Below are 24,736 nucleotides of genomic sequence, written 5' to 3'. Positions count from 1 at the left end.
ACAAAATTGGTTCACACCGAATATGGACCAAATCTTTTCATTCCTACAGAAGAAGAAGGATTTTAAAGAATAATTTGCTATGTTTCCCCTATTGGGCCCCGCCTCTCAGGCCCCTGGGGGGTCAGACCCATGGTTTATACAAAATTGGTACCCCTTCACCCAAGGATGCTTCAGACTAAATATGGAATAAATCTTGTCATTCCTACAGAAGAAGGATTTTTAAGAATTTGCTATATTTCCCATATTGGGCCCTGCCCCTCAGCCCCCAAGGGGTCCACACACCCCGTTTATACAAAATTGGTTTCCCTTAACCCAAGGATGCTCAACACCAAATATGGACCAAATCCTGTCATTCCTACAGAAGTAGAAGGATTTTAAAGAATAATTTGCTATGTTCCCCTATTGGGCCCCGCCCCTCAGGCCCTTGGGGGGCCAAACCCATGGTTTTTACAAAATTGAGTCCCCTTGGCCCAAGGATGCTCCAGACTAAATTAGGATAAAATTCCTTAATCCCTACGGTAGAAGAAGGATTTTGAAGGTTTTACCTCTATTTCCCCTATTGGGCCTCGCCCCTCTGCCCCCAGGGGGTCACACCCACCATTTATACAAAATTGAGTCCCCTTGGCCTAAGGATCGACGTTACTCTCACAAGTCAAAATCTACCTGGCCGTTCAGAACTAGTAGCGTTTTAAAGGAAAAGTTGACAGACGGACAACGCAATATGGCATAAGCTCACCATGGTCCTTCGGACCAGGTGAGCTAAAAAGTACACATTAAATGTCTCAGGATACACAAATTCGTTTCTTGAATGAACCATGATTAATCAAGAGCGAAAATCTTATCCAAAAGTTGTAGGTTCCAAATATCACTAACAGCAATAATCTACTCAATTAATGAGCAGATTGTTGCTGCTAGTGATTTTTATTTGGATCCTATAAATTTTGGATCAGTCCTGCTACCCCATTATTACAAAGATCTGTTATTGGCAATCAATTCAAAATAATAAACAGGAATGATTTTTGTCAGCTGTATATAACAGTATGAGATGAGGTGAGCTCCTATTTCAAAAACGAACACTCACCCCTCACTTTGGTAATTTGGGCAACATTGAATCAAAGAAAGACATTTATCCTCTGGCAAGAAGGTTATATGATGTTCAGTTCAGGTTGACAAATTACAAAAACACTCAGTAGTTTACCACACCAGTTTTATTATAAATATGAAACAAAATGGTTTACTTGTAAAATTTCCAAGTACAAAAAGTAAAGTTAACAATACACCACTTTTGTATGATTAGATTGTCATTGTGTTCAAAACAGAAAAAAGGAGATTACCCGAGTCTAGAAAGTGTGCATATTAAAAAAACAGTTATGTTAAACAATTACAGTATATATTAGTGCATGCTTTTGTGGTTTAATAAACAAAACCTATAACAATATATATATATATTTTTAATTTTTGCATTGATAAAAAATTTAATCAATGTGAAATTAACACAAAATAGGCATATTTAAATCACCATGTACACAATTACCAATGATTATAAAAGGTAACAATTTTAAATATGCCTCATAAAAGTTGAATTGAGGATAAAAAAATGACTCTCTAAAACAAAAATTCTAACCTCTATTACCTGATACATTATGTACATAGCAACAGTATCGCAGGGGGTAAAACATTAATGTGCGCCTATCATAAGTCATGTAGCATCCAATTAGACTTATTATAAAACAGTCATACTTCTTAATCATGAAAAATTTCTAGCATGTGCTGGAATAGGAAACCAAACTGTATTTTACTTCATAAGCAGACAGAATATGACAAGGTGCTTTAATATGGCTTATTTTTTTTTTAAAGAACACAAAAAAGGGGGATGACCTCCCTTTGACCATATTAAAAAAAGACGTTTCAAAAATGAACAAGGAGCTATAGGTCTGTATAAAGAGGGGCATAAAATACATTTAAAGTATTTCAGACCTTTGATTTGACCTTGGAACCCTGATATACTGCACAAATCTATTCAAAGTATCCTTGATCTTTGTATAAAATTTGATAAAAATCCATTCAGAAATGAAATTACTGTTGCTATATGTTACAGAAGTGGTTTAACAATTTCAGAGTAAAGATAACCTTTAGTTTTGACTTTGGAACCTTAAAATACAAATTCTCTTTAGGGTATATTTGTGCTTGACCTTTGTATAAAGGTTGATCAGCATCTGTTAAGAGATGTAGTCACCAGAGTGATGACACTGAATAGGAATGCGAGGGGATACATGTAGGGTGGGACAGACATCCCCCCCCTTCATCAAAAGACTGAGCATGATTTCAATTATTACATTAATGTCCTTCCAATATGAAGAAAATAATTCAAGAAAAGTATAAAAATGTAAAATAGTAAACATGTAAAAAGTGTCAGTAAAGAATAAACTATCATAAAAAATCTTGACAAATAAAAGTTATATCAAAAATGAAAAAAGAATTCCCTCTGCTGCAGTAGTTTATTTTAGAATATAATACTTGTTACTGTATAAATATGACACACAGATATCTATAGACACACAAGATGTAAGGACACACAGATAAATATAGACACACAAGATGTAAGGGCACACTGGTATCTATAGACACACAAGATGTAAGGACACACAGGTATATATAGACATACAAGGTGTAAGGACACACAGATCTCATCCTTATGTATTATCACAACATGATTCAAAGCCACTTAGTCCATGGATTTCATTTGTCATAATATTTTATCATTTTGACTCTAAGTTTTACCAACTATATGTAATAGCATTACACATATGAGAAGACAACATCATTACACTCAGGGAAGTTACATGGTAATTTTGAGAAGTTGAGATCTCTGGAAATTGGGAAAACTCGAAGCTAAGCACACTGGAAGTGGCATGTTAACATACAAGGTAATTTAAGATATCTTTGAATAAGATATGGGCTATTTTACATTCCTCTATCCCTCTTGTGGATAATAAATGCCTAAATAATTGTTCGCCACACCTGAAAAAATTCTGCAGAAGATTTTCCAAACTTAGATCCAATGTTATATTTTGGGCTGATCCATATCTGCCCCGAACACAATATCTATTCCACTTCGGGTAGAAATTATTCCAAATAACACAGACACGCTCCTGATCAACCACAGTCAATGTAATTTTGATTTGGTATTTTCAAGAATTCTTACAATAGCAGTACAATTTTTGTAAATTTTTCTTATTTGCACTAAAATTTTATCCTGTAGATTTTAGCATAAAAAGTAAAGTACATCCAAAATGGGTCACATAAAAAAAGATAAATAAAATGAAAAACAACAAATGGCCAATTAGGTCTGTATGGCACAACTGCTTTTCAATTCTGTTTGCACACATATCTTTGACCTTCAAAGTAGGTCAAGGTCAGACTTATTTAAAAAAAAATATATAGCCAAGTACGTTTACGCTACAGGCTTAATATAATTACCTGGGTACTCTAAACCTTAATAAAATTACCTGGGTACTCTAAACCTTAATATAATTACCTGGGTACTCTAAACCTTAATATAATTACCTGGGTACTCTGAACCTTAATACAATTACCTGGGTACTCTGAACCTTAATATAATTACCTGGGTACTCTAAACCTTAATATAATTACCTGGGTACTCTAAACCTTAATATGAATCTTTGTTAAAAGATTTTGATGTGTAATGCTTATAGGACCTTGGGAAGGTTATTGCCATCTTTCTTAAAAAGACTTGTCAAGCTACTGGCCAAACATTGATACTCTAGGCCTTAACAGGGATGTCCTCGATTTATGTTAGGATTGAAAGTGAGGTTCATTTGTCACCTTCTTCGACCTAAACTATGGCATATACATTGTATATAAATAAATATGGCTACAGACAAAAAGACTTTCCAGGAACATGTACCTTAAATTACAAAAATAATGCAACAATTTATCTAATCTCTTCAAAAAATATACATTTTGTATCATTATTGCAAAATTCTATAAAATTAGTAATGCTATCAAAAAAGATTGTACGATATTTGTTTATGTGTTGTGCCACATATTTTTGTTTCTTTATGCAAACTGTCATTTCAATAGAGCTTTTACTCTGTGACACATTATCATTATGACATTTTTTTCATGCTTCTGGTCACTCGACCCTCGACCTGGGTTGTAGAGGTCACAACACCATCCACTAAATTAGTCATAGTGGAGTTTTTCTTCGTGGTCACCTCGGAGAAGGTGGCCACATCGGCATACTTCACACGGCCAGATCTGTCAGAGGTAATGCTACCATCATACACACTGAAGAAAAATTCTTGATCAGTGTAGCAACGCCAGGCAAACAGCTGTGGCACAACCAGAAGCAGAAGGTTGGTGTACCAGAAAACCTGCCCAGGACTGTTAAACACGTCAGTTGGGGAGCCAAATCCTGATGCCACCGTACGCCAGTGGAATGATGCAAAGATATGAACCACTTGGCTCTGAAATAGAAAACATCAATATTTTTAACTTCAATGCATGTATGAATATACAAATATTTTGCTTTAGTTGCTACGCCTGTCAGTGCATTTTTTGAACAGACAAAATCAACAGAATATTGTCAAACTGTTCCATTTTGACAATATTGCTGCATAGATGAGCAAAGAATATGTGAATAAAACAACCCATTTAAATTGTAGGTAAGTCTTCAAACACATATGTTTTATCTATAATGGAAGTGAGGGGAAAAAACTGAGTGGGGTGTCTTAATGTATATACCTGGGTATGTAACAGGAAAGAGAGTGGTGTGCTCCCACCGGAGATTGAACCTGCAATCCCATACTTCCTAGTCGGACACTCTACCACTGAGGGAAATTCCCTCTAGCTTGAAGCTAGAAGGCAACAGTAATCCTATGTACAATTAAAAGCTGCCACATATATATCAATCTGCAGTAAGACCTTACCTGAGCTGCTGCTCCAGCATTCAGAATTGCCCAGTCAGACATCCAGGTCTCTCCGGGGTTAACCAGGCTGTATATGGCCGACACATAGTATGGTACAAAGTAAAACAGGTAGGTCACCATCTAGGGAAGGAAGATAAAATGTGATTAAACAAACACTACAGAACACGTCTTTGTCTTTACTGAGTTTATTCCATACAACACTGTAACAGCATCATCTATTGAATTACGACTGCTTCAGATACATGTATACTATTGGGGTAGGAGAGGCAGGAGAACAGGGAGGTTCTTTTTGTGACCTCTACCATACATAATTTATTTTTTCCTGCCACGTACCATACAATATTTACAACTTTTACTCCCACTCAAACTATACATTACCCATTATAAGTGCCCCCTTTTACTCCCACTCAAACTATACACTACCCATTATAAGTGCCCCCTTTTCCATATTATTCCTATCAGGAATGGTGCTTATCAAACTACATGTACCAGTTTGGTCCCTTTCTCAATATTCAGATACTACATCCCTTTCTCAATCACACATGGACAGAATTCACACTATTCTTTTCATCATGTCATTTGTTTGCTTGACATCCCTACTTTGCATGTAATTTTGTAGTTATTTAAAGCAATGAATTCTTAAGCAAATGTTGTTATGGTCCTATATCACGCATTGCTTATGATGACAAACTTAATATAGAACCAGAACAATATCTGCTAAAATATTCATCATCTATGTTTACATATTGATATAATAGTTACACTTTATTTAGTTATTTCGAACAGTTCTTTGAATAATAAATTCAGTCTTCACAACAAAGATATGGATGACGTCATAATAGAGATTGATGATGTTACAATAGCAAAGGTTGTTACAGTCTCACAACAACGTTTGCCTTCTCAGTGCATTGCAATGGAAGGATGCAGAGCAAATGTTAATATATGTTGATATTCCGTTTTTGCATATTGCAGAGTTATCTTCTCTTGGGAGCAGTGGTCTGTGTGAGAAAATTACGTCGTTTTCTCAAAAATTGATGACGTTACTCTCACAAACAAGTGACGTAACAATCAATACCTGCTCTCAAGAGAAGATAACTCTGCAATACGCAAAGACGGAATAAGTTGTGTACATATATATATATTTGTTTAGTAATGACTGTACCTGTATTTTTGAAAACATATTTGGGTCATTGAGGTAGGGCTCGTAATTCTTTAGGTAAGCCTTGACATAATCATGGTCCAAGCCTAGGGCTACCTGTAACAGTATAGGTTATATTAAGCAAAGGTTAAACATGTATTATTTTATATAACATTATATCAAACTTATTTCTTTACTGGAAGAACATTGTATTCTCACAAAACTTTCTGGCATACATTCACCGACTGAAGTGTATATTTTACAATACTTCAGATGAATGTAACCTTTTTGAAGATAATTTTATAAAGTAAAGTCATGAACAAATTTACACTCACCACTCCTCTAAACAGGGAGAATGCGATAGCCAGGACAAAAAGCACAATAAAGACAAAGTCCCATGGTCGGTTTAACAAACTGAGCTCATATCCTGATTTACATATTAACTGAAAAAAGAAAAAACAAAATTATTCTAAAAAAAATTGAAAATGTAAATAGTTGGGAGATTTAAACTGTTTCTGTTCATACATCTGAACTGTTATTGAACAAACATTCATATGTAAAAATTTTGTGTGTGGTTGTTATGAAAACTGTTAACAAATTCAATTTTATTTAAAACAAACTTTGTGATGTAAAGATAAGGATGCTGTCTTTGATTTCAATGTTTACTTCAATATTTCTCTCTTGAACATTATGCAGAGAATTTATTTTTACAAGGTATCCTACCCGTTGCTGGCTTCTGGTTTTGTTGGACTGTCGAAGGCAGCGAACACCTGCCCAGATAGGTATAACAACATAAGGAATGTTTAGAAAGTAAGACCCCCGGACCTTGAATGTACCTGCAAAAGAGCAAACATAGTTAATAATAATATAACAAACAATATAATATCAAATCTACATCTACTAAAGTCTTTAATGCTTTAGCAATTCAACAACTTCCATTATGAAATTTGAATTACACCAATACAAATTTTGGCGTGACGAAATATTTATCTAATTTTAGCATTTCCATTTATTAATAACAGTTTCTTATTTTTATACTTTATTGATGTTTATCTATTATGGACAGATGAAATATTACTAGTTTCTAATGGAGGTATGTTTAATTTTCTTTTTTTGAAAATTATAAATATAGAATTATATGTTAGTATATGCTATATATATGTGATAATAATCAACCTACAGTTTTAAATACTTTAAAAAATATGAGACTCACCAGTTGCACCACCAAGCAGTAAAACAATCATACTGTTTCCTATAGACCCGACCCAGTACAGGCACACTTCATGGCATCTCCTCCTATAAAAACACATACAGCATATATACTGGGTTCAGGTCCAACTCAGTCAACTCACCTCTAAAATTGTGGTGGAGTATTTCCCCTTTTTCATAATAAATTACCAAAAACTTATAACAACAAATTTAGAAATGAAAGCACTCATGATTATATTTTCTATAAAACAATGTATAGGTCTAAGTGAGTATTTTGGTAAGCTCCTAGTTCACAAACGACACAAAATTTGATTGATCTAATCAAGGGCTCTCATGGTTACAACCGACAATTTTAAACAATTAAAAACATAACATTAAACAATTTACAATAACCACAAAATATCAATTTACAGTCGAAGATAAACAGGGTCCCAGTTATATGACCGACTGGTGTTTGTGGCCTTCCACCAGTATCATAAGATATTGATGAAAACAAGAAGCATATGCTTATTCCTGAATTTGAATGATTTGGTAATTTATTAGGATAAGATTGAAATCTATTGTTTGATTTTAATACCTTCTAAATTGATATTTAAAACATAAGACAGATCTCAAGTTGAGGAGCTTGCATTGAGTAAACTTTCTTACTTGGCTTAAAATTTTGTTCTGATCTACATGCATATTGAAATGTTTCAAAATAACTTAAGTACAGAGACTGCAATGTCTTATAATGACATACAGGTTTACCTGTTAGCAAGGAGTGTTATGAGGATCAGATACATGGCAAATTGTCCTGTACCATCCCACCAGTTTATCATGGTTCCATGGGCAGTACGCAGGTATGGTTCACCCTCTTTGAAATAAAACTCCATAAATCCAGAAATGTGGCCATCCAACTCTAAACCTATGATCAGGTCAACACACGATGTGAAGGCAAACAGGCTCCATGCTAAAAAGATCATTACTTTTTTTTTTATTAAAGACATATATATAAAAGCACATAGCTAGTTGAACTTAGTATCTTAAACTTGGCTGTCACTGACTATATATCTAACAATGTATCAGTAATATTAGTGTGTAGAGATTTCTGTTGAAAATAATTTCATTTATATTGTATTAAAAGGAAAATTAAAGGTAGAGTAAATTATACTTTTGGCTCAATGATGTTTCAAAATCTAGAAAAATGCTTAACAAATCATTTACAATTTTTTTATAGTTGAAAACTTAAATAGTATAATGCAATACTCATAATAACTTTCAAAAAAGTCTTCACATGACAAAGATGTTAATTACGGTCCAATATTTGGGGATAAGTAGAAAGACAAAATCACAGAATTCAGATTACCCCAGTAAAGGAGTCATACTGGGCAATTCCTCCTATTTAGAAGAGAGACTCCTGATTTTACCTTTAGATCCTTAAATTAAATATTTCCAGGAATAAAAAAATTTGGGGGGAAATGACAACTCAAAATATGTTATTTTAAAGAGCTTATCATTTTATTAATGTTTTAAATTTTGAGCATGAATACAGAATCTCCCCCATAGAAATGTCAAAAGGTTACCCCACTTCCTTCAAGAAATCTATAATTATTCTGTAATTATTGAAACATATTAATTTCTCCAACCCCTTTGATGCTATGTGACAGCCTTATAACCACTTTAAGTCAATCAAATTGACTGCCAGCATACTCAGGTAACTGTAAAAGCCTTACTGATGGAATAGAAATACAGAATAGGGGAGTTGTATGTCACTCTAAGTTAAATGTTGGGTCCACTGATCTGATCTAATCCAAACACATATTATTGCAGTAAATTTGTAATATCTCAGCCATCACTTTTACTCAAAAACTTGGTTACCACGTACTAACTGCAATGTAAACTAATAACACAATCTGTGGGAATACCACATTCTGTATACCCCCTCATCCCTGCTTGACCATTGAAGTTTTTTAATGCCCCAGCCAATCAGAGGCCATGGTGGCCATCTTGAATCCCAAAAATATAATACCTCAGCCAATATGTGGCCATGGTGGCTATCTTGAATCCCAAAAATTATAGTTGGCCATTTGATTTGAAATATATCCCCTATACTTCACAACAACAATCAACAAAGTTGGTCCCATAGGACTCAAGTTATAACTGATATGGTCAAAGTTATACACATTACACACACACACTTCCACAATGAAGTTGGTAGGAGTGGGGGAAGTATAGAAGGTGGTCGGGTGGCGTAGTGGATAACACACTGGCCTTTCACCAAGGTGGCCAGGGTTTGATCCCTGATTGCACATGAAAAGGTATGAGGTCACCTTCCTGACCACATCGGTTTTCTCTGGGTACCTCAATTTCCTCCCACATTAAGACCTCCTGCACGCCAACATCCGAGCCAGCATGAGTGATATATATCAGTTTATATAACTTGTTCAATAATTGTTGTAGTGTAAAATAAATAGTTTATAATTATATTCATATTTAATCAGAGGCTGTGGCCATCTTTATCCAGAAATTAATTTTAAGTTGGATATTTGATATATAGTTTTCTCCTATGTATCATTCTCATTAAGATTCTGTTTCTTTGTAGTTTTACTGGTCACAATAAGGGTATTAGAATTGAAACTGTTCAACAATTTCAATAAACAACTCAACAATGTACAGGTCCAGTACACTCTGCCGATTGAGCTATATAGCTGTAAAGACCTATAATAGCTCTATTGACCTATCTGAAATAGGTCTTTTGAGCTATTTTCAAGTGATTTTCTTTTTTAAGGAAAACGGAAAAAAGTCGCATGTAAAAGAAGATTGTATCATTAGGTTGATAACAAAAGACATTAAATATAAGTATTCTTTTTAAAAAATAATGATGTAAAGAAATCGGAAATTTTACATTTATGAAAAATGAAAATAAACATCTAAATGTATGCTTTTTGTAGTCAACATTACCATTAACCTTATTGTTTTATGCGACCTTGCTTTAATTTAATGAAATTTGAAATCTGAGAAAATATAGCTCAATACAGCTATAATTTATAGGTGTATATAGCTATATAGGTCTTTATAGCTATATAGCTCAATCGGCAGAGTGTACTGGACCTGATGTAATACTATTACATTGTTAATTGAAATTGTTGAACAAATTTAACGCTCTTTTTCATAACAAGGAATTGAGGAACAATCATATAGGGTTTTTACCGTAAAACAACGGCTCATTGTTAAGTCTATGCTTCCTGAAAAAGGTATAAGCGATCATCACAAACGAAAACAACGTTATGACGCCAGCTAACAAAATCAGACGGTGATCTCCCATGGCAGTTGTCTTGTTGAGACAGTAGGTCAAAGGAAATGCAAGCAATGATCCCAGCAGCACTTGCACGGTTGGCTTAAAATCCATGTTTCTCATGGCAGACAATGCCATCTCCAATCCTTGGCTAAGTTTATATCTACCGGTGACGCGATCTCTCTTCCCCAACAAGTTATGACAGGCGGCAACGCGACGCTTCAAACAAAATAATCCTAGTTGTACAAACGTTTGACAGCAACATACGGTAGGGGAGCATGTCTTCGGTGTGCCCGTGCTTGTATCATAATTACATACTGCATCTAAAATATTATCAAGTGAGAAATACCCATAATAACCACTCTATGAATTCCACTTTTCATCACTGATATATCTACAACTTAGTTTTACTTATGCTTCAGTATCGTGAATTTTTAACATCAGTCCGCCGGATATTTCCGACAGATCGGTTTTTTATTTTACTTTCGCTTTCACTTTCATAAATACGCTTGTAAATTAAATGACAGCCCGGTAAGTTCGAAATCTGCGAATTTTGCAGTAGGGATAAGGCGTTGCAATTACAGACGTTTATTGATTGTAACTTAGGCCTAATGATAAATATCAGTTAAATATACGTTTGTATGATCACTGTGTACTTGATTCTATTTCTGTCGGATTGGGAGGAGAAATCAAAATCGAAAAACCATTCTCATGCTCACACTAATATATTGTGCTCACACTCAATGTCTTGTTTCCGTGATAAATCAAGAAAAAGATAACATTTGTCAATGATTTGGAAGAATTATGTAGAGAATTACAGCCGAATACCGTTGTCAATTTTTACACTTGACTCTTTGACCGTATTACATGATTTAAGTGAACGTACAACTACAAGAAAGTTGGTTTGAGCAGGAAATTCATGCTTGACCATGAGAACAGTTTCATGAATACGGGGCCGGCTTAACTGCGTACGTCTACTGTACGCAGTTGGCAACAAACTCTCTAAAATTATGCATTTACCGTCACTTTGTAAACACAAAATATCGGTCGAAAACCTTCGTCTTTTCATCTTAACTTTACTCTGAAATTAATTGTTTCAGCTGGTCAGAATTATCCCAATTACAAATAAGAAGAGCTCGAAGTTAAGCTTCATGTTACAAATTTAAACTTGTTATTGTTCAGTTCAATAGTGGTTAACTATTACCACTTTTGAATTGAACAATAACAAATTTGTATATTTGTTGTTTGAGAATGAAAGAAGACCTAGTCTTTGCCAATATTTAAGAAAATGGACCCTTCAAACACTCTAGACCTAGCTACAGAGGAATCACTGTGACCACAATAATCATGAAGATCCTGCAACTCTTATTAAATACAAGACACAACATTGTCATCCAAGATCAGACACAATATATGTTCAGATAGGATTCACAAAAGGTATATATCACCCATCAACTTTGTAGTCACATGATGTTGAAACAAAGCTTGTACCATGTGTACCATGTGTATCATGTGTACCATGTGTACCATGTGTATCATGTGTACCATGTGTATCATGTGTACCATGTGTGTCATCTGTACCATGTGTACCATGTGTACCATGTGTATCATGTGTACCATGTGCACCATGTGTACCATGTGTATCATGTGTACCATGTGTACCATGTGTATCATGTGTACCATGTGTATCATGTGTACCATGTGTGTCATCTGTACCATGTGTACCATGTGTACCATGTGTATCATGTGTACCATGTGTACCATGTGTACCATGTGTATCATGTGTACCATGTGTACCATGTGTATCATGTGTACCATGTGTATCATGTGTACCATGTGTGTCATCTGTACCATGTGCACCATGTGTACCATGTGTATCATGTGCACCATGTGTACCATGTGTACCATGTGTATCATGTGTACCATGTGTATCATGTGTACCATGTATATCATCTGTACCATGTGTACCATGTGTATTATGTGTATCATGTGTCATGTGTATCATGTGTTACACCATCTGTACCATGTGTATCATCTGTACCATGTGTACCGTGTGTATCATCTGTACCATGTGTACCATGTGTACCATGTGTATTATGTGTATCATGTGTCATGTGTATCATGTGTTACACCATCTGTACCATGTGTATCATGTGTATCATCTGTACCATCTGTACCATGTGTATCATCTGTACCATGTGTACCATCTGTACCATCTGTACCTTGTTTGTTTATTTGTTTGTTTATGTTTAACGGCCTATCGACGGCTGTGGTCATTTAGGGCCATGGTGCTTTATTTATTTATTTTACTTTTTTAACAAACATGTGAATAGCGAAGATAAAATCAGATAAAATGGTTCATTTTAAAAGTATTCGCATTGTATGTGTAGATAATAAAAAATAATAAAAGGGGGTTAAAATAATAAAAGAGATAACGAATAGATGATATGGAATATGCGATATATATATAACGTCAAAAATGATAAGGTGGGTTAAAAGACATCAGAGTCTATAAAATAGACCGATGTCTTTCAAATAGTTAAATAATGCCTTCGAATCCACGGAACTGAAAAGTGTTTTCATATCCGGGACTCGGAAGTAGTTATCACGAATGTGTTTAAAATCGGAACATTCTATTAAAAAATGCTCCACTGTAAATGGAGTGTCACATGCGTGGCATGAAGGTATATCTTCTCGTTTTAAAAGGTACGAATGAGTAGGATATGTGTGCCCAGTGCGGAGCCGAGCGAGGACAACTTCCTCTCTACGATCTTTCCGACTGGGAATAGATGTTTTAAGTTTCGGTTGTATCTTAAAAAGTTTGTTGTTGGTCTCCAGAGACCAGCGTTTCTGCCATTCATTTTGAATGGCTGTACGAATAGTAGGTTTAAAATCTGTGTATGGTAGTTTGATATTTGTTTGTTCGAGATTCAATGCATTTTTTGCTTCCCTGTCAGCAAATTCGTTGCCTTTTATTCCGACATGGCTCGGAATCCATAGTAAAGTTATTTTAGACTTTTTTAATATACGAGATATTCGAAGAGCAAGGTTTTGTACGATTGTGTTTTTAGGATCTCGTAACTGTAAACTCTGTAGGACAGATAGAGAGTCTGAACAAATAATTGCCTTTTTAATGCGGTGTTCATCGATATGGTCGAAGGCCAAGCCAATGGCGCATGCTTCAGCAGAAAAGATGGAGGCGCCGTCTGGTAGTCGGACTGAAGTGCAAGTATTGGCAGTACAGCAGGCTGCTGCCACTTTCTGACCTTCTTTGGAGCCATCGGTGTAAAGTTGTGTATGAGAAGGGTAATTCGAAATGCCTTCCCGAAAGGAGGATTTGTGTTCTTCGGGCATAACACTTGATTTCCCTCGCTCATGTAATGTAAAGTTAAAATCAGGGGTTTGAAAACATCTGCCAACATTTGGTTGGTCCGAATTTTGAATTTCCTGCAAGAACTCAACATAAAATTGACGGACATAGCTGAATTTAACATATCTGATGTTCCTCCGTGGACCATTCAAACCCCCGATTTTAACTTTACATTACATGAGCGAGGGAAATCAAGTGTTATNCTGTACCATCTGTACCATCTGTACCATGTGTATCATGTGTATCATCTGTACCATGTGTATTATGTGTCATGTGTATCATGTGTATCATGTGTACCATGTGTATCATGTATATCATCTGTACCATGTGTCATGTGTATCATCTGTACCATGTGTATCATGTGTATCATGTGTTACACATGTGTATCATGTGTAAAAAGCAACTTATGTGCCCCCCTCCCCCTGCAGGATTGACGGTTTTATTCTGTGTCTGCACAGATGACATTGAAGAAACAAAATTGATCTGCTTCTCCTCATGCAACATCTTTTTGTTTCCTATTTTTCTGATGTCTTTCTTTTCTGTCTACTTTAAAAAAAAAATCTGGCAGCGTCTCCCTATAGGTACCGGTCCTCATATCATCCTGACTGTTGGGAGTAATCATTAAACCCCAAACAAACAAGCAAATTTAAAACAAAAAGAGATACCATGTAATTTATAGTCCTACATGTAATTTATAAGACAGTGATGAGTCCAACAGGGCGTCTGGAAAAAACCCATCAAGGCTAAACTATCGTTGTGAAGTTTTTAGTGTTCAGCAAGAAGATAGGCATAAAATCATGAATCACTCTACTTAAAACTCTATAAGAAATTAACACACAATTTCTTGGACTTTCATGCAAATCTGTTGTTGATTAATCAGTTTATTGAGCTAACTGACCAATAGTCGACAAATTGATTAATGGGAAAAACCACTAGTCAATGCAACAATTATGATTATCTTACATTGATGTATATCTCCATAAAACTGAAGTTTGAGGAAACTTGACATTTTTGGATGATTTCACAAATCATACTTTTTTATTGGTTAATTACAGGAAAGTGAAAATGAAGAGGAGATCTTGTGGTTCCTTTAAATCTCCAGTAAGTAATAATCAGTGACATGCATTTTACACAGAACATGCATTTCAGGTTTTTTTAGGGTGTTAATTAAGCCCAATTCCCATGGAACATACCCCAGAAATTCTTTTTAAGTTTTCAAAATGAAAAAAAAAGAATATTTACACCTTTAGTAAAACTTAACACAGTTGACAATGCAACTTAAAGTCTTGGGGAGAGAATCTTTTAAAAATAAGTTTATTTTGCTCCTAGATGATCTTTTTTAGAATAAAATAATCATCAATTTCCAGTATATTCTGAATTTTCCGTATTTTGGTTTTCAGCGGCCCAATTTCCCAATTCTATGGCATCCGGTCCTTTTCCAAAAATAGTGCAAAAAAGACCTGTAATATACATGTATTATGCTTAGTACAAGATAATGTGACCTAAATAAAATTTTGTTGAAAACTTTTATAATATGCAGAAAAAATCAAGAGTTGACATTGTGAAATAAAATCAGACTGTGAATGAAGGGAAATCTTTAATATTTATAATAGTTAACATTTTCAATAAACCGAGGGGGCAAATTGAACAATGAACAAATTTGTTTTAAATGACGAGAAAATAATGCGGTTTATATGAAAGCTGCTTTCACAGATCTAGACTGAAACATGTGCGAGTTTACCTTGTTTGAATGTGAATGTTCTTAATTGGTAGATCAGTAAGAAGAAGATGTCATATACTGTTATTATGTCATTGTAGTTCAATGATCAAGCCAGCAGCCAGAAGAAAACTGCCATGTCTGACCCTGATGTACTGAGGAGCGAAATACAGAAGCTGGTGGACAGGACAAAAACTGTACAGAAGGATATTGACAATCTCAAAAATAGGTAGAATTCTATATAATCAAACTTTTCCTTACTTCAATCTCTTCGAAAATTGTTAGGTTTTGAAATCATGATTAAAATGAAAATAATTTATGAAGACACACCTCAAATTGTTTCCTTATTAGTGACATCCCCAAGGTTTGGCAACCAATGAACACCCTTTAAGTATTGTTATGTAGGGTTTTACAGAAGTTCTTATCCTTTCAGTTTAACTTTTGGCAATTACAACAGAATCATATTAAAATATAAAGTAAAGATTACAAAAGTATTTGTGACAGTGGTCAGAATCTTTAATTTAAACCCCAAACTTTGTTGCTGGGGTATGTAACTTGGATGGTGTTGATTGTATGTTTGTTGATCTGTAGATAAGTCTTTTCCTGGATTTACTCTTGAGTTTCCGCAACAAACTTTGCAGACATTTAGCCCATCAAGTAAACTTCTGCATAAACAGTGTGGCCGACATGTTGATATTGGAGAGTTATGGCCCTTTGCTTAACCAGTCCAGCCAGCTGCTCATAAAGCGCAAAATGGATTACAACCAAACTTTTTATTTATCATCTGAACCTGTGCCTTTGTAACTTCTTTATGGTTTCAGCCTTCTTTCTGAAGCTTTGTCTTCTTCTATACCCTTGCTTCTTCAAATATTGATTTAAATAGAAAAAATAAGGTAGCATTGGTGGCAATTATGGGGGTCATATAATGCTTCAGATAACAGTTCTATTTGACTTGATTGCGATTTTATGTTGAAATCTTGTTATAAATTGTGTTGAGTAAATATCATGCACTTTTAACCTCCATGTCTGCAGTGTTGACTTTAATTTATCTCTGGGCTACAGTGTTGGCATTATATATCCTGGCATTATCTCTGGGCAAAAGTGTTGGTATTATATATCCTGGCATTATCTCTGGGCAAAAGTGTTGGTATTATAAATCCTGGCATTATCTCTGGGCAAAAGTGTTGAAATCTCTATGATACAGTGTTGACATCTCTGTGCTACAGTTTTAGCATTTTCAGTATGGGCTTTAACGTTGACATTGTCTATGCGCTTCGATGGCAAAATTTTGTCCTTTTATTTTTGAGACTCTCCTGATTAACAAAATTGTCGACAGCTGGCCATCTTGAATTTTGATAGTCGTGCTTCAATGTACATGTCACCATTATTCAGAAAGTACTGGAGGGATCTTCCTCAAATTTAATTTGTATATTCCCCTTGATCTCTAGTTGTTCATGTTTATTTTTGAGACTGTTCAGAGAATTTTGGCAGGCCTCTTTTGTAGATCTGATGAAGATCCTTTCATAGTGGGAGCCAAGATCCTTCTATAGGATCTCGTCTCCGGTCCATGCATGTGCTTCAGTACAGTAAAGACATTTTCTCTGTGACGTTACAATGTTTACATTTTCTGTGACGTTACAGTGTTGACATTAGCTCTTGGCTACAGTGTTGACATTTTGTTGTGCTGCAGTATTAACATTTTTGTCTGTGCGACATTATTGATATTTTCTCTGTGCTATAGTGTTGATATTATCTCTATGTACTTTTATATTGACATTTTCTATGTGCTACAGTGTTAATATTATCTGTGCTACAGTGTTGACATCTTTGTGCTTAAGTGTTGATATTATCTCTATGTACTTCTATATTGACATTTTCTCTGTGCTACAGTATTGATAATGGCATTATGTCTATGTGCTTCAATGTTGTCATTTGTACTGTGCTACAGTACAGACATTTTCTTAGTGCTACAGTTTTGACGTTATCTCTGCTACAGTGTTGACCTTATCTATATGTGCTCCTGTATTAACATTATTATCTGTGTGCTACATTGCTGAACTTGTATTTGTTTAACAGTATTGACATTATCTCAACGTTTGACAGTTTGACATCCCTCTTTACTTTAGTGTTGACATATTTGTTTTTTGTGCTGCAGTGGCCATGATGTGACTGAACTAAAGAAACACATGGATATGATGCACCAGTATAATGAAATCAAAGATGTTGGCCAGATGGTCCTGGGCAGGATATGTAAGTAATCATTGATATTTAACCATATAACTTTCAATTGATTCTTAGGACTGATTCTATTTTATCTAATAGTTAAAGTTAGGTAAATATTGTTACATTGAAGCATGAACAATCAGTTTCCACCTGAAAAATTATACTCTGAATCTATATTTGTGGTACACTTATTTGAGAATTATTAAATCAAAACAATAGCATGATGGTCATGTGTTTGCTGCAATTTTGGGGAGAGACATGAATATTTAAATTAGTTCATTAGGGAATTTGTAGGCAATATGTCATGTTTCCCAAAAGCAAATCAGTTCAGTCACAGTGTCATTAAAACCAAAGTGTCAAATATATACAATATATAGTTTGCATTGAAAGTCATTTAATCTAAGAATTTTTACTATACGATTGACATAAAGGATGAAAGCTGACAAAAATTCATTTTCATAAAAAAAAATGAAGCCTGCTGTGTATAATTAACAACTCTGTCCATGTAACAGTAGTGTTCTCACTCTGCTTCGGAATCAATTCACATGAAATTATCAACCAATTATGCAATCAACCATCAACTGGTTTAAATTTACTACTTCTGATTACAAACCATTTGTACATTATGATTTTAAATTGATTGTCCATTGATTTCAATAATGAACTGATTATATTGTTGTAGAAATTTGTAATCGATAATTGGAATCAAAAAGAGCAAACCGATCAATTTTCGATCATCAGCCCATCACTACTTTGCAGTTTGATTGTTTTAGTGAATTTCCTTAATTTTATGGAAGGAAATTTATCTATGGACAAGTTTGTGGGGTGATGAATTAAGCTGGTCTTCAGGAAAAAGAAGTCAAATCAATTTGAATTTGTTAAATGAAGGTATAAGGATTAAATCTTTCTATTTTCAAACTGATATAGTGATACATTGAGGTGGTCTTAATCATGACTTGAAAACAATATAGACCAACTCAATTCATCACCCAATGAATGTGACCATATATAGAAGTCCAATAGATTTGTTTAGTCAATCAAGAATGATTTTGTGTATTATTTTCAGCTGAGCTTGATGGTGTTAGAACCAGAGACCTGTATTCAGAGTATGGCCTGGACATCAATGATTGATAGAACACAACAACATCTGGTACATGTGACAGCCTCTGGAAAGTCCTTGTGTCTTTGCTTGAGGGGTACGACTTCTCCTGAAGTTAAAGACAGCCAGGCATTCACTGTCTGTGAAGACAATAAGCCTGAACACCTCAAGACATAACCCAGGCTAGAATTACGTATACATGTGAACGCTGGTATTGCCATCACTTACTGAATTCAAATGTGGAATTTATTCCATAGCAGAATGTGTTGATGATTATACTTATACTATACTGTGTGTGCAGGAATTTTCTTGGGACTTACATCAGTAAACAAACCATTTTCTTTCAGTGTTTGGGAAGGACATTTGCTGCTCAAAAGTGTCACTTTGTTATTGAACTATCTATATTGATTCCAAGTGTGTCTTGGAAAGGTTACTTAAGAAAAAAAGCTGCATTTTTGGAGGTCTTTTGCAGAGAACTGGTTTGAATGAAATCCTGGTTGTGAATTTTGTAAATCCTGTCCAACTTTTAAATATTATTTCATTCCTTGAGAAATATATCCTTAAAATATTTCTTAAATGCTATTCAGAGAATTTGTTTATCACATAACTGACCCATTTTACTATGTCATACGGCCATGTCATAAATATGGTATTACACACGTGAACAAAACCTAAAGGTGCTGGGATTGGTCAAAACTGTGAGAGCATATATATTCCTACGCCACTACAGGTACTAGTTTTATTAACTATAGACATATCAACCCATCCAAGATGGCGGCACGGGTCAGAGGTCATAGGAGAAAAAAAATCTAGCGCCAGTGTAAACAAATTTGACAGTTCGACATGAGACGGGCCTCGCATGAGACATGATTTAGATTTACACTTATTTTTTGTATTGAACGTTATATATATTTTATAGACAACGGATCCTAATGATCAGAATCTTACTTTAGATGATTTTATAACATGGAAACTTCCCGATTTACGTGATTTGTTTTCCAAGCGCGGTTTGTCAAAAGACAGAAGCAAGAAATGGCTGTCGGCATTATGTTTTGCTGCATTTACGATTAAGCTACCACTTGTCCAAACCACGGAATTAAATTAAGTCTGTGTTCAAACTGATGCCTGTATTTTAAAACAAAGCAGGGAGATTACTTTAATTTGTTACATGTAGACGATGGACATACCGGACCCATTGTTATTACACACTGGGTGGGTCGTGGAGAAACTGGGACCGTTTATATATGTACAGACTATTCTAAATGATTACAAAATCGGAAAGGCTTATGAGTATTTTCAGTCTGGTCACTTTCAGGAAGTTTACTACCATTCCATATCAACTGCATCGGCTATATTTTGTCAGCCAAATGTACACCGTGTTGTCACAGAAAATGAAGGGCGACTCGCATACAGTGTGGGCTTGCTGTTGCAAGGAAAATGGAGCAGTAAAATCGGCTATGAAACCANATGCATGTATATAATATATATATATTATTATATTCTTGCTTAATTGATATTCAATTAGAACTCTTGATAGAATGTGCTTTATATTTTAACCATATTTGCACAATTTCATGTCCAAGTATTACCGATAACTCAATAAGGTTCAGATAGAGTATTGGGAGAGATGGATACAGTAGGTATTAAGATAATTGTAAATTTTCCCTTTTTTTGGGCTGGAATATTAATAAAGACCTGTCCAGTTCCCATTTGCCTGATCAATCATCCGGAGAGCCAGGTCTCCGTGCTGGTCATATTTCTACTATTATCAGATCAACCGAACTACTGACACGATTGACCAGACACCACCCACGCACAGTTGTAGTTGTATGTCTGATAAGTGTTTCACACTATATTTAATTATTGGGGATACTTAGGAATATTTGCAGTACACTGTAATTTGATCCTAGCAGTGTCAGTGTGCATATAGACCCTGAGAATGTCAAATTTTGCACTTTTAATTACAAATTATTAAATATAAATACACATATGTATCACTGGATACATGTTCTCTAAACAAAATATTGTGATACAGAGATGCACATATCAATATATTATTACTGCCCTAAAAATACCTGGTACTTTTGTTAAAGAAGAGTTGAAGCTTTGTGGATCTTAAGAGTAAAAGTTTGACTCACATATATCAAAACTGGATTATATTTGGAAACACAGTGCTAGGGCAGGTGAACCAGCGACTGATATAAACACAACATTAATTTGTAAACATTGAAAGTTTGGATGATCATGAAAAGCAATAGTGGGATATATTGAGGAACAGGTTCTGGTGCTGCTGATAAAATTACTATTTACTTATACCTCGGTAGAGATGGATGCATATTACAAATTCCAGCAACCACTTTTACAATATCATCCAAGTGGTGCACAAGAGAAGGAGGTACCTCAAATTTGAGGATCCTGAAGGTTTTTATTCATCTGATTGCATGCTCAATGTAAATTCTCTGATTTGCAATGGCCTTTGTAAGATTCACTTCAGCTCTTGACATTTGAGAAGCTCTCCTACACCCGGAGGAATAAACAGTTCTGCCCAACTCTTCTAGAATATAAACCCCCTATCTGCCATGACCGAATCATATCGTTCAAATATGTCAAGAAACCCAGAGTATGTAGTGATATGTTTGTCACTTGTTTGCCACAAAATTGATGAGTCCAGAATTAATGCTGACAAACAACTTTTCTGTGTTAAGGTGCTTCTAATTACTCCATGTCTGAGCAGCAAGTTCAAGATTGAATATAGCCATGCCCCCTTCAAATACTAAACTATTTTATTTCCGGATTCATTATCAATGCACATAAGTTCCATTACAAATGTATTTAATTAACAGGGGTCGAGTCTTGGTCACACTAGTCCTTGACTAGTTGATTTCAGCAAGGACCAGTGAATCACCTAACTGGACCTTTGGACTTGTGAAAAATATGATTATAAAATAACAATATTACTTTCTAAAATTTAGAAAAATGCTTTAAATAATATATATTGCATGATAATTGTCAAAAAAAATCCTATAACGTAACCATATTTTTATGGCAGTAGTTATATTAAGTCTTCTTTTGATGTTTCATGCTGTAAATCGCAATGTTTCCTGATCAGGAAATCTCATAGAACTTTACATTGACAAAGGACTAGTAAATAATCTTTTCAATTAGTCCTGTGGATTACCAAGCAAAAAAGTTAGTCTCGATCCCTGATTAATCTACAGAAAATACACATTTATATTTACTTTTTTATTTTATTTGTTATGTATCAGCTATTGTGAGATGCACTCATGTGGTTTTCAAAGTTATAACCAGTACAAAAATTACTTTCCAACATTGCTTGTCCAATAATACCCCTAGACAGGAGACAGGCCCCAATGAAAATTTATATTTTACTCAAAAAAACTTGATGACGTTATTTATGACACAATCTGAGACAAGAAATTACATTAGCACAATTTTGAAAAGGCGTAAAAACGATTCTTTTGTTATCGTTGAGAAACGATGAGGTTACATTAACGTTAATATTTGCCAAACGGAAAGTGGAAAAACGACATCATCGTCGTTTTTGACGTTAATTTTCATGATGGGAAAGATTGCTTTGAAATTTTTCCTGTATCGGCGGAAAAAGGTCATGGGAATGTTACTGACATCTCCGGCCGATCCCTGCCCAAGTGTTGTTATTTTTGGGGTCGATCAGAAGTCCAATATGGCCAATACGGCCGCCATTTTGAATAACTATTTCAAACTCAAAGTCAAGTTCTACTGGGTTGATTTACCTGAAACTTGGTAGGAATGGTCGACTCATGGCCCTGACAAAGTGTTGTTATTTTTCGGGTCGATCAGAAAACCAATATGGCCACCACTGCCGCCATTTTGAAAAACTATTTCAAACTTAAAGTTAAGCTCTACTGGGCCGATTTAACTGAACCATGGTTGAAATGATCGACTCATGGTCCTGACAAAGTGTTGTTATTTTTCGGGTCAATCAGAAATCCAATATGGCCGCCACAGCCGCCATTTTGAAAAACAATTTCAAACTTGAAGTCAAATTCTACTGGGCCGATTTTACTGAAACTTGGTAGTAATTAGTGACTCGTGGTCCTGACAAAGTTTTTTTTTCTTTTTCGGGTCGATCAGAAATCCAATATGTCCGCCATTTTGAAAAACTATTTCCAACTTAGAGTCAAGTTTTGCTTGGCTGATTTAACTGAAACTTGGTTGAAATGATTGACTCATGGTCCTCACATGAGAAATCCAATATGGCCGCCACGGCCACCATTTTGAAAAAAAAAAATCAAACTTAAAATCAAGTTCGTATAGGCCGATTTAACTGAAACTTGGTCTAGGAATGATCAACTCGTGGTCCCGACAAACTTTACTTATCATTATGCTTAACTATTTTTTACTCAAATTTGTAGGGATGACTGACATTATTATCTCCACTTCATATTTCAACAACAAAAATAAATACTGTAGGACTCAGATGACTGATAAGGCCCCTGGATCTCTTGTTTTTTATTTTTGACATATTTGCCTTTTTGGCATGTGGGCATAACCCAGCAGCTTATATTAGCATGCCAACAGAAAAGACTTGGTTCTGGTTCATCGTTTGTAAATCTCTTGGTTTGGGGTTTAGACTGAACCCTATTGATTTTGAGGGTTGATTTCCAATTCGTTTGAATTTTGTCCTCATAATCATGCTTATATACACACATAAATACAGCTGTGTTGCAAATAGTTCAAGCAGCAAGGTGTCGTTAGTGTCCCTACAATGTGGGCTATAGACCTCTGTAGTCTGGTTTGGTCGAAATCAATTGATAATCTCGATCAGTATTTTTAATAACATCAACTTATACAATTTGCACTGTGTTTCTCCCTTTAAATCTGGTAAAATTTAACGTGATATTTGGACTACAAATAATGATAGCCCACCAACTATGTGTCCATTGACCTTTTGTTATTATCTAACATTACAATGATAATATTTGTATGTTACTCACAGTTAGTAAATTATGTATACATTTTTCTATCACAGAACGAATAAAACTTGACATTCAGATACTTTGTATATTTGAATGTCTGTTGCCACTATCACAATTAGTGTAGAAGAAGTAAGAAAGCTCATAGCCAGCAACGAAAGGTCAGCCAGCACCATATGCATGGTCAGTCTTCAGTGGTCTGTTTTAGCATACATAATACCATGCACACAATGCATACACAGGGGAAAAGGGCACATCGTTTTAATCAAAACTACCCAACACTACAGTGAGTTGATGTACCTTGTGGACACCGTCACATGGAAATATAAGAGATGGAGTCGAAAGTAAATTGAATTGGTTTATTTTACATTTGATGTAAAATTTCTGACAAACAATTCATATCCCTCAGACAAAAGTGTACCATGGTAGATTGCATACATATCAATGTGTAATAACAGGTATTCAACATTACAAAATCACAGTTTCTTTGTTTCTTTGTCATTAAATGTCCTCCTACCAGCCAAGGTAATATAGGTCTCATTGAATTTAACAGCAATTCAAATTCAAATTCAACAAATATAGAGTGTCATATTTATTTTAATTGATTTTTTCCTTAATAGATTATAAAACACACAGAAATGATATGTTTCTTAATTATATAGTTACGTACAATGCTCGCTTACCTTCGTCCATGGCAAAGTTAAGTTAATGTACCAGGTAGTTGAACGGAGAGGAATACAAAAAAGTAGATAAGTAGATATTTTTTTTTTTCATTTCC

General features: G+C 34.8%; 2 protein-coding genes across 4 annotated transcripts; one reads left to right on the top strand and one right to left on the bottom strand.

Annotated features, from left to right (window-relative positions):
- Positions 1 to 1,190: 1,190 nt before the first annotated feature.
- Positions 1,191 to 10,824, bottom strand: LOC110464418 (transmembrane 6 superfamily member 1-like). Of its 2 annotated transcripts, XR_002464493.1 has the most exons (9): positions 10,489 to 10,824; positions 8,047 to 8,248; positions 7,304 to 7,386; positions 6,814 to 6,926; positions 6,426 to 6,533; positions 6,115 to 6,207; positions 4,953 to 5,072; positions 3,539 to 4,490; positions 1,191 to 3,480 (listed from the first exon to the last, which is right to left on the bottom strand). XR_002464493.1 is itself a non-coding variant. In XM_021519623.1 (8 exons), the coding sequence occupies exons 1-8, from the start codon at positions 10,709 to 10,711 to the stop codon at positions 4,131 to 4,133; spliced, it is 1,302 nt and encodes a 433-aa protein (XP_021375298.1). In that variant the 5' UTR covers positions 10,712 to 10,824; the 3' UTR covers positions 1,191 to 4,130. The 2 variants fall into 2 exon arrangements, 1 of the variants encoding a protein (XP_021375298.1); XM_021519623.1 differs by having other exon boundaries at positions 1,191 to 4,490.
- A 243-nt stretch (positions 10,825 to 11,067) lies between these two features.
- On the top strand, positions 11,068 to 19,575 carry LOC110464419 (DNA repair protein SWI5 homolog). 2 transcript variants are annotated; one of them, XM_021519624.1, is made up of 5 exons: positions 11,068 to 11,104; positions 14,999 to 15,044; positions 15,762 to 15,889; positions 17,816 to 17,910; positions 18,950 to 19,575. In XM_021519624.1, exons 1-5 carry the CDS (start codon positions 11,094 to 11,096, stop codon positions 19,012 to 19,014), a joined length of 345 nt encoding a protein of 114 aa, XP_021375299.1. In that variant the 5' UTR covers positions 11,068 to 11,093; the 3' UTR covers positions 19,015 to 19,575. The 2 variants fall into 2 exon arrangements, with proteins under 2 accessions (XP_021375299.1, XP_021375300.1); XM_021519625.1 differs by lacking the exon at positions 11,068 to 11,104 and adding an exon at positions 11,674 to 12,010.
- Positions 19,576 to 24,736: the final 5,161 nt, after the last annotated feature.

This window comes from Mizuhopecten yessoensis, unplaced genomic scaffold, assembly GCF_002113885.1.
Source record: "Mizuhopecten yessoensis strain PY_sf001 unplaced genomic scaffold, ASM211388v2 scaffold10987, whole genome shotgun sequence".
NCBI lineage: Eukaryota > Metazoa > Mollusca > Bivalvia > Pectinida > Pectinidae > Mizuhopecten > Mizuhopecten yessoensis.
Note: the sequence above shows the minus strand (reverse complement) of the source record. Positions and strands in the feature narration are given on the sequence as shown.

Bases quoted from the DNA above. Each gene is read 5' to 3' on its own strand.
- LOC110464418 (XM_021519623.1), bottom strand. From the start codon at position 10,711: ATGGCATTGTCTGCCATGAGAAACATGGATTTTAAGCCAACCGTGCAA. The intron at 7,387-8,046 runs GTAAACCTGTAT...GTGTTTTTATAG, and splicing joins ATAACACTCCTTGCTAACAG to GAGGAGATGCCATGAAGTGT. The intron at 5,073-6,114 runs GTACAGTCATTA...TTCCTTCCCTAG, and splicing joins ATATGTTTTCAAAAATACAG to ATGGTGACCTACCTGTTTTA.
- LOC110464419 (XM_021519624.1), top strand. The intron at 15,045-15,761 runs GTAAGTAATAAT...ATGTCATTGTAG, and splicing joins GTGGTTCCTTTAAATCTCCA to TTCAATGATCAAGCCAGCAG. The intron at 15,890-17,815 runs GTAGAATTCTAT...TTTGTGCTGCAG, and splicing joins ATTGACAATCTCAAAAATAG to TGGCCATGATGTGACTGAAC.